The 15,010-nt window shown below is 53.8% G+C and overlaps 1 protein-coding gene across 1 annotated transcript in view; it reads right to left on the reverse strand.

The window, feature by feature from the left end:
• Positions 1 to 68: 68 nt before the first annotated feature.
• The window catches only part of LOC140903451 (outer mitochondrial transmembrane helix translocase-like), a 28,002-nt gene continuing 13,060 nt past the window's right edge, over positions 69 to 15,010 (reverse strand). The window contains exons 3-6 of the mRNA XM_073324750.1: positions 2,286 to 2,484; positions 1,625 to 1,731; positions 761 to 959; positions 69 to 214 (exon numbers count right to left, since the gene is read on the reverse strand). Coding sequence (XP_073180851.1) covers positions 69 to 214; positions 761 to 959; positions 1,625 to 1,731; positions 2,286 to 2,484 — 651 coding nt within the window. The remainder of the gene's footprint in view (positions 215 to 760; positions 960 to 1,624; positions 1,732 to 2,285; positions 2,485 to 15,010) is intronic.

Raw genomic sequence — 15,010 nt, forward strand, 5'->3', positions numbered from 1 at the left:
GCAGTAGGTCAAGTCCCACCTGTCCTCAATGGAGTCCCCACTATCCTACAGCATCTGGGTGATTTGCTTTATCTGCTGCTTGTGGAAGTAGTCACGGGCATGTGATAGATAGCAGCATCCCTGCACCGCTCCCACAGGTCACTGCTCGAGTAGCTGGCTGTTTTCTCCATCAGCTCCTTCAGGTTCACAGCACTGCTGGGGGCAGGGCTGGTGCCTGTGCCAACATGCCAACCTGACCATTCGCACCCCCAGGCTTGGGTCCTGACGCCAGCCTCATCCAGATGGGGAGAGAGGTGGTACTTTGAACTGGGCACTGTGAGTGGCTGACCCTTCCCTATGCCCTTGGGCTCCTCTTGCTAATATGGCCATGACCCTATGTACACCCATCCTGTTGCTGGGTCCTGACTCCTTTATCAAAGAGCATCACATTGGGCAGGGGTGGGGAGAAAGTGGCCCACAGGTGAGCAACAGTGGAGGGAATGTGGGTCAGCAGGCTGAGGTGGGTATTTTCCTGAAGGGAGCAGAACCCCAATGACCAACCTGCTGCTGTTTCTGCTGGGATGAGGGGTTGGCAGCCACCTGTGTACGTGGCCACTCTTGCTCATCCCAGTGTAGCTGGGGCTTTACAGGAGCTGGTGTGGGACCACAATGTAGGCTGTCCATTGCATGATGCATGGGGTATGCTCATCTCCCCTGCCTCCCACTTCTCTGGTTGGGGGGAACTTTGCAATGTCAATGCAAGCTGTTTCCTTCTCCCCACCTGCCACCCATGGGCTGGTCACTCTTGGATCATGGGCATCTTGCCTTTTTGGAGGCTGTGCCCCTTGCCAGACCACAGGTCTGTGCTGAACAGAGCAGAGAACGGCCTCCTGAGCACAACGCAGAAGGAGCAAAGTGCAGAGACGCATATTTATTCTGGTCAGAATGAGCTTCAGAATATCCTGCTGCTGCCTCAGCATCTGCAGGGAGAGAGGAGGACAAAGTGTGAGTGCTGGGGGTGGGAAGATGTTTTCTTACAGGGTAAGATCTGGAAGGTGGCAGGTGTCCTCCTCAGGATGGCAGGGTCCACACTCACTCCAAGCACCATCACCTTCGATGCAATCAGACACACAGATTACGTGTTACCAGTTGCAGCCTCTGAATCATGGATCTGGTGGGAAGTGCTGGGATTTGATCTGCTGCAGCTCCCCCTAGAGGTAACAAACTGGAACAACAAAGCACCAAGCCAGGTACAAAGAGGAAACCAAAAACACCCGCTAGGCTCCCAGCAACAGTACTGCCAACCCCAAATGTTCAAAAATCATGAGTTAGGTTCTCTAAAAATCATGAGATTGGCTTTAAAATCATAAGATTATGTAAAAATAATAGATGTGGGGTTCTTTTTATTTGTCTTCTGCTTTTTGAGCCTCTAGGGTGCACTGGGGCCACATTTTTAAGCTTTCTTCACAGCCATGAGGGCTAGAAACTGACTTTTTCTTTCAGAGGGAAGGCTGAAATCATCACATATCCACTTGACTCCAGGAGCTGGGGCTTTAAGGAAAACAATCATTATTATTAGACTCATGACAAAATCATGACAGTTGGCAACACTGTAACAACTGCCCTCTCCCCTGTCAGCTGGTACCTGGCAGTCAGATCGGCTCTCCAGCCCATGCCAGAGGCTCATGAACTGGGCTTTGATCATGGCATTGGCTTCATGGTCAGCGCTGGAACAGTTCTGCAGAAAGGAACCTGTCAGAGACAGGAGCACAGGTACAATACTATAGCTGAAGCTCCAGCCTCATCCTGCCTCCCATTCCCCTGCACCACTAACAACCTTACCCCAGCACTTCATCCTGACACCCCTAATTGCCCCTCTCTGCAGAAGTGATGGCATCGTGCCTAGACGAGAGCATCTATTCTAGGACATCAGTATGGGGGCAGGAGACCCAGACTCTATTCCCAGCTGAGCTGGCTCTGCCATGGATTCAGTATGTGGATTTGAGTGAGATGCATCCCCTGTCTGGGCCCCAGTTTCGCCTTCTGTAAAAGGAGCTAATTATATCCCCTCTGTACAGCAGTTTGAGAGCAATGGGTGAAAAGGGTGATCTAAAGGGCTGTTACTGTAGCATTAGACCCTGCAGGCGTAGGGACCCTTTGCTTCCAGCCCTGAGGCCTGGAGGCATTGTGGTCCTGGGGCCTGAGCCTAGGAGCTTGTGTTCCTGGGTTCAAATCCCAGCTTTGCCACTGCCTTTCTGTGGCCTTGGACAAGTCATTTAATCTCTCTGCCTCTGCTCCCTGTTTACCTATTTTATCAATGAGGATGATGCAGAGCTGGATCTTGGTGACCAGTAAGAAAACAGCTGCTGTGAGCTTCTGTGATTCCCTGTACCGCTTGTCAGCCAGGGACGATGCCTGCAGGTGTATAAACTGGCACCCTGAGGCCTGTGCGATTGCCTTGGCAAAATGGGTCTTCCCACAGCCAGGGGAGCTATACAGAAGACCCTGCAGGGGGAGATACTTCAGCACCACCTCACAAGCTCCCCTTTTCCATCCCTGAGAGCCCACTCATACCAGGCTAAAATCCCAAAGAAGTGCTCAGCTAACTGGGCCCCATATGACCATGCTGGAACCAGGAGGGGAAGGGAGCTACACTGCCTCTTAATCAAACAGATTCCTAGCTAGATGCTCTCTTGTTTGCATTGGATGGGCAGGCCCCTCTCCCAATGAAAAGTGCTCTGCTGCTATTGGAGATGTCCCAGCCTAGTGGGGATCCTTGGGGACTGTTATCAGTGAACATCAGGCCTTGGGGGTGAATGAATGTCTCATTCAGCCTTGCCTCCTTTGGCAGAAAAGGGTGGCTCTGTGCAGAGAACTGCTGGATCTTCATTGATTAAAACCCCAGGAAGGGAAGGGGAGGGTCCATTCCTAACCCTGCCTCAGAGCTCAGGCTCCTATTAGTTCAGCCTCAGTTTGAGAGTGGGGAGAATAAGACACTTTTCTGGCCTCTCCCTACCCCACCTATCACCTAATCAATTAATTTACATTTCCCCCTGGACAGCTACAACTTTGATTTATCATTTACCTTTTTTTTAAAAAAAATAGTTCTTTCCAAACAGATGATTACAGTTGAGCATAAATAGCTGGTAATTGGGATTAAATAGTGTGTGGGTAATTCATTATTGATTATATGTGGGGGCATTATGGAAGACTTCCCCTCTCTATCTATTCCATCTCTCTCAGCATGCTGCCACCTCCTTATTCTGGGTCCAGCAAGGAAAGCTTCCCCATCTTTCCTATTGCTATTTGGAAACCCACCTATCATTGTGACCTTTTAGTACCAATTAAACAAAAGGCCTAGGAAGCTTTCTACAGCCCAGTCCATAAAAGCGAAGGGTGCAGGGGGATTTAGGTTTGCTCCAGATAGATCCTGCCTCCCCACAAAAAAATCTGAAGTGTGAGTAGATCAATTTACCCTCACTAAGAACTGCATGTAGCATATTCTATTTCTTAAGGGGGAATAAAGGACAGAATTTCCATTTAACTCAAGTATGGTTTAAAATTAAAGGTACTGGATTGTGACATTTTGTTTCCTGTAGATATAATTGTGAAACTGTAAGCTCTTTCTTTTTGTGTACAATAAAACACGGGTTGAAAGTCTTTTGCCTAGAAGATTTATTTACACCTCTATGGATAAAAAGAATAACCTTGAGAACACACTATACTGATGGGTTGATAGCACCTCAGCACATTTCAGTGAGCAGGTAATTCCCTTTCTGATGCCTGTACAGGGGATATCTATTTACACTAGAAACTTTTGCTGTATCTTTTGGCTATATATGGCCCAGATCCTCAAAGGTGTTTAGCCATTACGGGAGTGAGGAGCCTAAAAGCCTTGGAGGATCTGGGCCGCTGTCTCTTGGCTTCTCTTTCCCGACAGTGGAGTCCGGCTGTGCAAATGGGAAATTGCTGCCTAAGGCTGGGAGAGGCCCAACTCCTCCCTGGGCTGGTGATGGGCTCTGCCAAAGTGCCTGGGATGGCACCATGGTGCTGGGGACAAGGGAAGCCAGGGTGGGCTTGGTGCTAGAGCCTGGGCAGCAGGGATGGGGACAGGCTTGGCGCTGTGAGGAAGCAGGTGCAGACAGGCTCTGTGAGCTGCTGAGGGACAGCAGGGGATGGTTTGGTCCTCTCTCCCCATAGGAAGAGGCCAGGGTGGGTGCAGTGGGAAATGGCCTGAGAGGTGAGCTCTGTCCCTTGCACCTCCGGGGCCAGCTCTGCTCAGCACTGACCTCGCTGCGACCACGGCACCAGGCACCAAAACAGCCCCGGGCACAAGGGCTGGACGGAGCCCACAGGGAGCCACCCGGGGGCAGGGCTCAGGCCGGGCGGGAATGGGTTCAAGAGGGAGGGCGTTAAGTGTGAGGGAGCCCGAGTCAACTCGAGCCTGGGCCGGGGCTTAGAGTGAGAGGATGGCCGGCGCCGAATGTGAGGCGACACTGAGAGAGAACCACTGAGGCGGCATGAGCCGCGGCAGGGTGCAGGGGCCGAGAACCATGTTTCCAGGCGGGGCCTGGAAATGCTGATGCTGCTCCAGGCCCTCAGGGAAGGGAAGGGGGAGCACAAAGGGGAGAAGTGGCAGAGGGAGGCCACCCCCGCACTTGGAGCCAGTGGCAGAACCGCCCCAGAGCAGCAAGAAGGTTGGCGCCAGATGGAACAAGCGCTGCAGGCTGGGCAGGGGGGCTCGGACCAGGCTCCCACATGGGGGCAGAGCTACGGGGCTGCGGCAGGAAGGGGTGGAAACACCACAAGGAGGGGGGGTGGGAAGCAGCGAGCGGCGCTGCCTGAGAAAGAGGAGCAGGTAGCCGGGCTGTGAGGTGGCAGGAGGGGCAAAGGCGAGTCTGGAGCGAGAGGGCAGGAAGCAGCCGGGCTCTGGTGGGAAGCTCTGAGGTGGCGGGAGCCAGAGCCTGGGTTGGGCGGTAAAGAGGGACGCGGGGCGGGCACTGAGGCAGGAGGCACTGAGGTTGCTGCAGAGCGGGAAGGGGCAACGCTAAGTGGGTGGAGGAGGCTGGGGGCAAACCCAGAGAGGGGGTACGGGCAGAGGGAAGGGCTGGGCTTGAAGGGGGAAGCGCTGAGGTCACTTGAGGGGGCGGGGGAGTGTCTGAGGGAGCACCAGAGGGCAGGGCTCCAGCCAGGCATGGAGGGGTCAGGGCACAAGGGGGGTTCACGTTCAGGCGGGAAATGATGACGTCACTGGAGGGGGAGAGGAAGGTGATCCGAGGCAGCAGGCTGGTCAAAGACCTGAGGTGGCACAAGTTCGGGGATGGGGCTCAAGCTGAGGCAGGAAAGATCTGAGGTGACACAAGAGGAGAGGATCAGAGCCAGGGCGGGGAAGACTGAGGTGATGCTGGAGGAGGGGATCAGAGACAGGGTGGGAAAGGCTGAGGTGATGCTGGCGGAGGGCTCAGGGTCTGGGCGGGAAAGGCTGAGGTGACGCCATAGGAGGGCTCAGAGCCTGGGCGGGGAAGGCTGAGGTGATGCTGGAGGAGGGCTCAGTACCAGGGTGGGAAAGACTGAGGTGAGGCTGGAGGAGGGCTCAGAGCCAGGGCGGGAAAGGCTGAGGTGATGCTGGAGGAGGGCTCAGGGTCTGGGCGGGAAAGGCTGAGGTGATGCCGGAGGAGGGGCTCAGGCACTGGGTGGGAAAGGCTCAGGTGATGGTGGAGGAGGGCTTAGAGCCAGGGCAGGAAAGGCTGAGGTGACAATGGAGGAGAGCTCAGGGTCTGGGCGGGAAAGGCTGAGGTGACGCCAGAGGAGGGCTCAGAGCCTGGGCGGGGAAGGCTGAGGTGATGCTGGAGGAGGGCTTAGAGCCAGGGCAGGAAAGGCTGAGGTGATGGTGGAGGAGGGCTCAGAGCCAGGGTGGGAAAGACTGAGGTGATGCTGGAGGAGGGCTCAGGGTCTGGGCGGGAAAGGCTGAGGTGATGCCGGAGGAGGGCTCAGGCACTGGGCGGGAAAGGCTCAGGTGATGGTGGAGGAGGACTCAGAGCCAGAGCGGGAAAGGCTGAGGTGACGCCGGAGGAGGGCTCAGAGCCTGGGCGGGGAAGGCTGAGGTGATGCTGGAGGAGGGGCTCAGAGCCAGGGCGGGAAAGGCTGAGGTGATGCTGGAGGAGGGCTCAGGGTCTGGGCGGGAAAGGCTGAGGTGATGCCGGAGGAGGGCTCAGGCACTGGGCGGAAAAGACTCAGGTGATGGTGGAGGAGGACTCAGAGCCAGGGCGGGAAAGGCTCAGGTGATGCTGAAGGAGGGCTTAGAGCCAGGGCAGGAAAGGCTGAGGTGACACTGGAGGAGAGCTCAGGGTCTGGGCGGGAAAGGCTGAGGTGACGCCAGAGGAGGGCTCAGGGTCTGGGTGGGGAAGGCTGAGGTGATGCTGGAGGAGGGCTCAGGGTCTGGGCGGCAAAGGCTGAGGTGATGCCAGAGGAGGGGCTCAGGCACTGGGCGGGAAAGGCTCAGGTGATGGTGGAGGAGGACTCAGAGCCAGAGCGGGAAAGGCTGAGGTGACGCTGGAGGAGAGCTCAGGGTCTGGGCGGGAAAGGCTGAGGTGACGCCAGAGGAGGGCTCAGGGTCTGGGTGGGGAAGGCTGAGGTGATGCTGGAGGAGGGGCTCAGGGTCTGGGCGGGAAAGGCTGAGGTGATGCTGGAGGAGGGCTCAGGGTCTGGGCGGGAAAGGCTGAGGTGACGCCAGAGGAGGGCTCAGGGTCTGGGTGGGGAAGGCTGAGGTGATGCTGGAGGAGGGGCTCAGGGTCTGGGCGGGGAAGGCTGAGGTGATGCTGGAGGAGGGGCTCAGGGTCTGGGCGGGGAAGGCTGAGGTGATGCTGGAGGAGGGCTCAGGGTCTGGGCGGGGAAGGCTGAGGTGATGCTGGAGGAGGGCTCAGGGTCTCGGCGGGAAAGGCTGAGGTGATGCTGGAGGAGGGCTCAGGGTCTGGGCGGGAAAGGCTGAGGTGAGGCTGGAGGAGGGCTCAGAGCCTGGGCGGGGAAGGCTGAGGTGAGGCTGGAGGAGGGGCTCAGAGCCTGGGTGGGGAAGGCTGAGGTGAGGCTGGAGGAGGGCTCAGGGTCTGGGCGGGAAAGGCTGAGGTGAGGCTGGAGGAGGGCTCAGGGTCTGGGCGGGAAAGGCTGAGGTGATGCCGGAGGAGGGGCTCAGGCACTGGGCGGGAAAGGCTCAGGTGATGGTGGAGGAGGGCTTAGAGCCAGGGCAGGAAAGGCTGAGGTGACACTGGAGGAGGGCTCAGGGTCTGGGCGGGAAAGGCTGAGGTGACGCCAGAGGAGGGCTCAGAGCCAGGGCGGGAAAGGCTGAGGTGATGCTGAAGGAGGGCTTAGAGCCAGGGCAGGAAAGGCTGAGGTGACACTGGAGGAGAGCTCAGGGTCTGGGCGGGAAAGGCTGAGGTGACGCCAGAGGAGGGCTCAGGGTCTGGGTGGGGAAGGCTGAGGTGATGCTGGAGGAGGGCTCAGGGTCTGGGCGGCAAAGGCTGAGGTGATGCCAGAGGAGGGGCTCAGGCACTGGGCGGGAAAGGCTCAGGTGATGGTGGAGGAGGACTCAGAGCCAGAGCGGGAAAGGCTGAGGTGACGCCGGAGGAGGGCTCAGAGCCTGGGCGGGGAAGGCTGAGGTGATGCTGGAGGAGGGGCTCAGAGCCAGGGCGGGAAAGGCTGAGGTGATGCTGGAGGAGGGCTCAGGGTCTGGGCGGGAAGGCTGAGGTGATGCTGGAGGAGGGCTCAGGCACTGGGCGGAAAAGACTCAGGTGATGGTGGAGGAGGACTCAGAGCCAGGGCGGGAAAGGCTCAGGTGATGCTGAAGGAGGGCTTAGAGCCAGGGCAGGAAAGGCTGAGGTGACACTGGAGGAGAGCTCAGGGTCTGGGCGGGAAAGGCTGAGGTGACGCCAGAGGAGGGCTCAGAGCCTGGGCGGGGAAGGCTGAGGTGATGCTGGAGGAGGGGCTCAGAGCCAGGGCGGGAAAGGCTGAGGTGATGCTGGAGGAGGGCTCAGGGTCTGGGCGGGAAGGCTGAGGTGATGCTGGAGGAGGGGCTCAGGGTCTGGGCGGGAAAGGCTGAGGTGATGCTGGAGGAGGGGCTCAGAGCCAGAGCGGGAAAGGCTAAGGTAACACTGCAGGAGGGAAATCTAAACTCGATCAATGCTCATGTTTTTGCGTGACTTACTTGGAGGGAAGAGAATCTGCAATGATGTTTGGATAAATAAAATGTAGCTGTTTGATACTCTTAGAATAATTAAATGAATACAGCCTTTTCTAATTAACGGTGAAATAAAAGGTTTTTCACAGAAATAATAATTAAATAACTGAATTTTGGTGGAGAAGTTGGGATTTTTTTTAATGTATGTCTTCTATGATATCACTCTAATTGCAGAAAATACAAACACAAGACGAAGAAAGTGTCTGAGAATTACCAAGCGAAGAAGAAGAATAAAAACAAGTCACTGAAGAAGGAGGAGAAGGAAAGTGACTCTGGGCACAGCAACCTCCCTGTATCAGGCCTCAGGTCATGTAATTACACTCTACGGGGATCTCAATCCTTTTAATCCCTTGAGCAGCGTGACCGCCCTGTAAGCAGGGTCCAGGCCTGTGCTGTTTTGTCCTTTTGACATAATGCTCCGTTACCTGGCTAGTGGGAGTGACTGCCCTGTAATCAGGGTGCAAGTCACCTCCCCCTCGCTTTCGAGGGACATTGAGCTCTTTGGTAACTTGAGCAATGTGACCACCCTGTAACTAGGGTCCGTCTCTCTGCCCACTTGCTCGTCTGGCATTACGCCATACACTGGCCGACTAGTCAGCGTGACAGCCCTGTCATTTGGGTGCATGTCACAAATATCTATAGAATGGGACATATTGAGCCTTTTGGTACTTTGAGGAGCTTGACCTTCCTGTAATTCAGGTTACGGTCTCTGCTGTTTGGCTAATCCCTGTGACCACCCTGTAATCAGGGTACAGGTTGCATCTCTCTTTTGAAATCTTATGGAATTGGAACCATTTCAGTAACATGGGCAGTTTGACCTCCCTGTAACTAGGGTTTGAGTCTTGGAGGCCCTTTGGGGTGCTTGACATTGTGCTGTCTTCACAGCCCTGAGGCAAGGGACTGCCCTGTAATCAGGGCTCTGGTCTTTGCCCTCTAGTCCCTTGGCACTAGGTCAAGTGCAGCCCACTGATCTGAATGAGCACCCTGTAAACAGGGTACAGGTCTCATCAGACACTTTTTATGATGCCCCCATGAGACCGTGTCCAGAGTCCTGGCCCTTTGCACTGCGCTTTCAACTTGCCTGGAATTGTGCAGCCAAGTCTCCTGCTTTCTGCTCCGCTTACTGTGCTCTTGGAGACCCGACCTCCTGCTGCTGTTGCTGGTAAGCTCAGAAAGGGAGGGTCCTATGGACTAAGTTTTGGACTAAGTCAATCCAGGCAGTTTCCCTTGTGACAATGACTTTGGAACACTTGTCCATTAATTCCGTACTGCCCTTACTCATCTAATTCCTCTTGTTTAGCCTGGAGCCCGCCTGGTGTAATAGTTGTCAAGGGGAAATGTGGAGATTGTGCCTCTGGAGTAGGATGGGTTTGGTATTTTTGTCACCCGGTGGGGCTTGGGAGAAGGGGAAAGTCCTTAAGGAATTGCCTGAGGACCGCAGAGAACTATCTTGGAGCTGAACAGCCAAGCTGTCTCAGACCCGGAAAACAACACTGTATCGGTAGTTTACGCTCAGTTTGCGTCGGGGATGCGGAGTTGTTGTAAGAGCTTCTGACTGACACACGCCTGTGTGCTCCCTTTCTCTGTTTCAGACAGCTCGAAGCACAAGTGGCCAAGAAGGAAGTGTCAGGAATGTCAAGCAAAGAAGAGTACAGAGAACAAGTCACTGAAGATGGAGGAGAAGGAAAGGGACTCTGGGCGCAGTAACCTCTCTGTATCAGGCCTCAGGTCATGTAATTACACTCTACGGGGATCTCGAGCCTTTTAATCCCTTGAGCAGCGTGACCGCCCTGTAAGCAGGGTCCAGGCCTGTGCTGTTTTGTCCTTTTGACATTATGCTCCGTTAGCTGGCTAGTGGGAGTGACTGCCCTGTAATCAGGGTGCAAGTCACCTCCCCCTCGCTTTCGAGGGACATTGAGCTCTTTGGTAACTTGAGCAATGTGACCACCCTGTAACTAGGGTCTGGGTCTTTGCCCACTTGCTCATTTGGCATTATGCCTTGTTGTAGCCCTGTAGTCGGGATGACAACCCTGTAATCAGGGTGCAAGTCATATTCCTTTTGCTTCTGGGGGATACTGAGCTCTTTGGAACCCTGAGCAGGGTGACTCACCTCCCTGTAATTCGGAGTCAGGTCTCTGCCATCTTGCTGTTTGCCGTCATGCCCTGCTGAGAGTCTACTCACTGTGACCACCTGTAATTCAGGTGCGTGTCACAAGTTTCTGTAGTATGGGAAATACTGAGCCCCTTGATACCTTATGGGGCGTGACCGCCCTGTAATTCGGGGTCGGGTCTCTGCCCTTTTGCTCCCTGGCTTTATGCACCTTTATCTTTCTAATCAGAAAGACCACACCATAATTAGGGTGCAGGTCGAAACCCTCTCATTTATCAGGGATTAGGGTTATTTTAGGGCTCTTAGGAGCATGACCGCCCTGTAATCAGGGTTCAGGTCTCAAGTTGTCTTCTGTGATTATGCTCTTTAATTCAGCTAGTCAGAGTGACCACCTTGTAATCAGGGTGAGAGTCACAATCCCCTCGCTTACGGGAGCTACTGATGTCTTTGTTACTTGAGCCGGGTGACCTCCCTGTAACTAGGGTTCAGGTCTCTGTCCTTTGCTCCTCTGGGATTGCGTCTTGTTCTCAGCCTGGTCAGTATGACTGCCCTGTAATTAGGGTGCAGGTCATGCGCCTCTTATTTAGGGAGGACTAGGTTCCCCTTCATGCGTTGGGCTGAGTGACCACCCTGTAAGTAGGGTTCAGGTCTCCCCCTTTTCTCTTACTCGTGATGGATTTTCCATTAATCGGCTAGCCCGAGGGACCGCCCTGTAAGAAGGGTTCAGGTCCTTTCCCCTGTGGCTCCTTTGGGTTGTTGGGCTACTCACTTTGACCCCACCCTGTAATCAGGGTGCAGGTCTTGTCCCTTTTCCCTTTGTTTTTTTTGAGGGGAGGAAGATTGGTCGAGTTTAACACTGTGGGTCGAGTGACCTCTTTCGATGAGCTCTCTTTCTGTTCTGGGAAGTCCCCCTTTGTTTTGTATGGATGTGTTTGTGAGAGCACGTGATAGAAGTGGGTGTGCAAGCTTTTTAATTTTTAGTTATTTATTTTTATTTTTTTAAGTTAAATCGCTGCAGCGCTTTTTCTTTACTCTTCTCAGAATCGGAAAAAGAGCTCAAAGTGTATTAATGTTTTTATCCTCCTCCTCCCCACAAAAGGGAAGAGTAAGGGCTCAGCTGTCATCTTTTAGTGCCGTGGACAGTGTGACCTCCCTGTCAACAGGGATCTGGTCTCTCCGTTTAGGCTGAGTTCCATTTAGTGGGCTGATGACAATGACTGGCCTTTAAGGAGGCGGATTTAGCTCAGGTGCCTGTGACTCACAGGAAGTACAGCATCCCTTAGTACTTGGGCAGCATGGCCACCCTGTATCGAGGGTTCAGGTCTCTGCCCTTTGTTCTTTTGCCACCCTGCTACTTCAGCCGGTTGGTTTGAGTCCTGACCTTGTAATTAAGGGATTGTCTGTGTCCTTCTGCCTGCTGGGGGATATTGAGCTCTGTGGAACCCTGAGCAGTCTGACTGCCCTGTAACTAGGGTCCAGGTCTCTGCCACTTGCTTATTTGGCATTAGGCCATGCTCTGGTCAACTAGTCAGCGTGACAACCCTGTCATTAGGGTACATGTCACAAATATCTATAGAATGGGACATATTGAGCCTTTTGGTACTTTGAGGAGCTTGACCTTCCTGTAATTCAGGTTACGGTCTCTGCTGTTTGGCTAATCCCTGTGACCACCCTGTAATCAGGGTACAGGTTGCATCTCTCTTTTGAAATCTTATGGAATTGGAACCATTTCAGTAACATGGGCAGTATGACCTCCCTGTAACTAGGGTTTGAGTCTTGGAGGCCCTTTGGGGTTCTTGGCATTGTGCTGTCTTCACAGCCCTGAGGCGAGGGACTGCCCTGTAATCAGGGCTCTGGTCTTTGCCCTCTAGTCTCTTGGCACTAGGTCAAGTGCAGCCCACTGATCTGAATGAGCACCCTGTAAACAGGGTACAGGTCTCATCAGACACTTTTTATGGTGCCCCCATGAGACCGTGTCCAGAGTCCTGGCCCTTTGCACTGCGCTTTCAACTTGCCTGGAATTGTGCAGCCAAGTCTCCTGCTTTCTGCTCCGCTTACTGTGCTCTTGGAGATCCGACCTCCTGCTGCTGTTGCTGGTAAGCTCAGAAAGGGAGGGTCCTATGGACTAAGTTTTGGACTAAGTCAATCCAGGCAGTTTCCCTTGTGACAATGACTTTGGAACACTTGTCCATTAATTCCATACTGCCCTTACTCATCTAATTCCTCTTGTTTAGCCTGGAGCCCGCCTGGTGTAACAGTTGTCAAGGGGAAATGTGGAGATTGTGCCTCTGGAGTAGGATGGGTTTGGTATTTTTGTCACCCGGTGGGGCTTGGGAGAAGGGGAAAGTCCTTACGGAATTGTCTGAGGACCGCAGAGAACTATCTTGGAGCTGAACAGCCAAGCTGTCTCAGACCCGGAAAACAACACTGTATCGGTAGTTTACGCTCAGTTTGCGTCGGGGATGCGGAGATGTCGTAAGAGCTTCTGACTGACACACGCCTGTGTGCTCCCTTTCTCTGTTTCAGACAGCTCGAAGCACAAGTGGCCAAGAAGGAAGTGTCAGGAATGTCAAGCAAAGAACTGTACAGAGGACAAGTCACTGAAGATGGAGGAGAAGGAAAGGGACTCTGGGCGCAGTAACCTCTCTGTATCAGGCCTCAGGTCATGTAATTACACTCTACGGGGATCTCGAGCCTTTTAATCCCTTGAGCAGCGTGACCGCCCTGTAAGCAGGGTCCAGGCCTGTGCTGTTTTGTCCTTTTGACATTATGCTCCGTTAGCTGGCTAGTGGGAGTGACTGCCCTGTAATCAGGGTGCAAGTCACCTCCCCCTCGCTTTCGAGGGACATTGAGCTCTTTGGTAACTTGAGCAATGTGACCGCCCTGTAACTAGGGTCTGGCTCTCTGCCCACTTGCTCGTTTGCCATTACGCCGTACACTGGCCGACTACTCAGCGTGACAGCCCTGTCGTTTGGGTGCCTGTCACAAGTATCTATAGAATGGGACATATTGAGCCTTTTGGTACTTTGAGGAGCTTGACCTTCCTGTAATTCAGGTTACGGTCTCTGCTGTTTGGCTAATCCCTGTGACCACCCTGTAATCAGGGTACAGGTTGCATCTCTCTTTTGAAATCTTATGGAATTGGAACCATTTCAGTAACATGGGCAGTTTGACCTCCCTGTAACTAGGGTTTGAGTCTTGGAGACCCTTTGGGGTTCTTGGCATTGTGCTGTCTTCACAGCCCTGAGGCGAGGGACTGCCCTGTAATCAGGGCTCTGGTCTTTGCCCTCTAGTCTCTTGGCACTAGGTCAAGTGCAGCCCACTGATCTGAATGAGCACCCTGTAAACAGGGTACGGGTCTCATCAGACACTTTTTATGGTGCCCCCATGAGACCGTGTCCAGAGTCCTGGCCCTTTGCACTGCGCTTTCAACTTGCCTGGAATTGTGCAGCCAAGTCTCCTGCTTTCTGCTCCGCTTACTGTGCTCTTGGAGATCCGACCTCCTGCTGCTGTTGCTGGTAAGCTCAGAAAGGGAGGGTCCTATGGACTAAGTTTTGGACTAAGTCAATCCAGGCAGTTTCCCTTGTGACAATGACTTTGGAACACTTGTCCATTAATTCCATACTGCCCTTACTCATCTAATTCCTCTTGTTTAGCCTGGAGCCCGCCTGGTGTAGTAGTTGTCAAGGGGAAATGTGGAGATTGTGCCTCTGGAGTAGGATGGGTTTGGTATTTTTGTCACCCGGTGGGGCTTGGGAGAAGGGGAAAGTCCTTACGGAATTGTCTGAGGACCGCAGAGAACTATCTTGGAGCTGAACAGCCAAGCTGTCTCAGACCCGGAAAACAACACTGTATCGGTAGTTTACGCTCAGTTTGCGTCGGGGATACGGAGTTGTCGTAAGAGCTTCTGACTGACACACGCCTGTGTGCTCCCTTTCTCTGTTTCAGACAGCTCGAAGCACAAGTGGCCAAGAAGGAAGTGTCAGGAATGTCAAGCAAAGAAGAGTACAGAGGACAAGTCACTGAAGATGGAGGAGAAGGAAAGGGACTCTGGGCGCAGTAACCTCTCTGTATCAGGCCTCAGGTCATGTAATTACACTCTACGGGGATCTCGAGCCTTTTAATCCCTTGAGCAGCGTGACCGCCCTGTAAGCAGGGTCCAGGCCTGTGCTGTTTTGTCCTTTTGACATTATGCTCCGTTAGCTGGCTAGTGGGAGTGACTGCCCTGTAATCAGGGTGCAAGTCACCTCCCCCTCGCTTTCGAGGGACATTGAGCTCTTTGGTAACTTGAGCAATGTGACCACCCTGTAACTAGGGTCCGGGTCTTTGCCCACTTGCTCATTTGGCATTATGCCTTGTTGTAGCCCTGTAGTCGGGATGACAACCCTGTAATCAGGGTGCAAGTCATATTCCTTTTGCTTCTGGGGGATACTGAGCTCTTTGGAACCCTGAGCAGGGTGACTCACCTCCCTGTAATTCGGAGTCAGGTCTCTGCTATCTTGCTGTTTGCCGTCATGCCCTGCTGAGAGTCTACTCACTGTGACCACCTGTAATTCAGGTGCGTGTCACAAGTTTCTGTAGTAAGGGAAATACTGAGCCCTTTGATACCTTGTGGGGCGTGACCGCCCTGTAATTCGGGGTCGGGTCTCTGCCCTTTTGCTCCCTGGCTTTATGCACCTTTATCTTTCTAA

The sequence above is a fragment of the Lepidochelys kempii genome, chromosome 26 (assembly GCF_965140265.1).
Source record: "Lepidochelys kempii isolate rLepKem1 chromosome 26, rLepKem1.hap2, whole genome shotgun sequence".
In the NCBI taxonomy this organism is placed as follows: Eukaryota; Metazoa; Chordata; order Testudines; family Cheloniidae; genus Lepidochelys; species Lepidochelys kempii.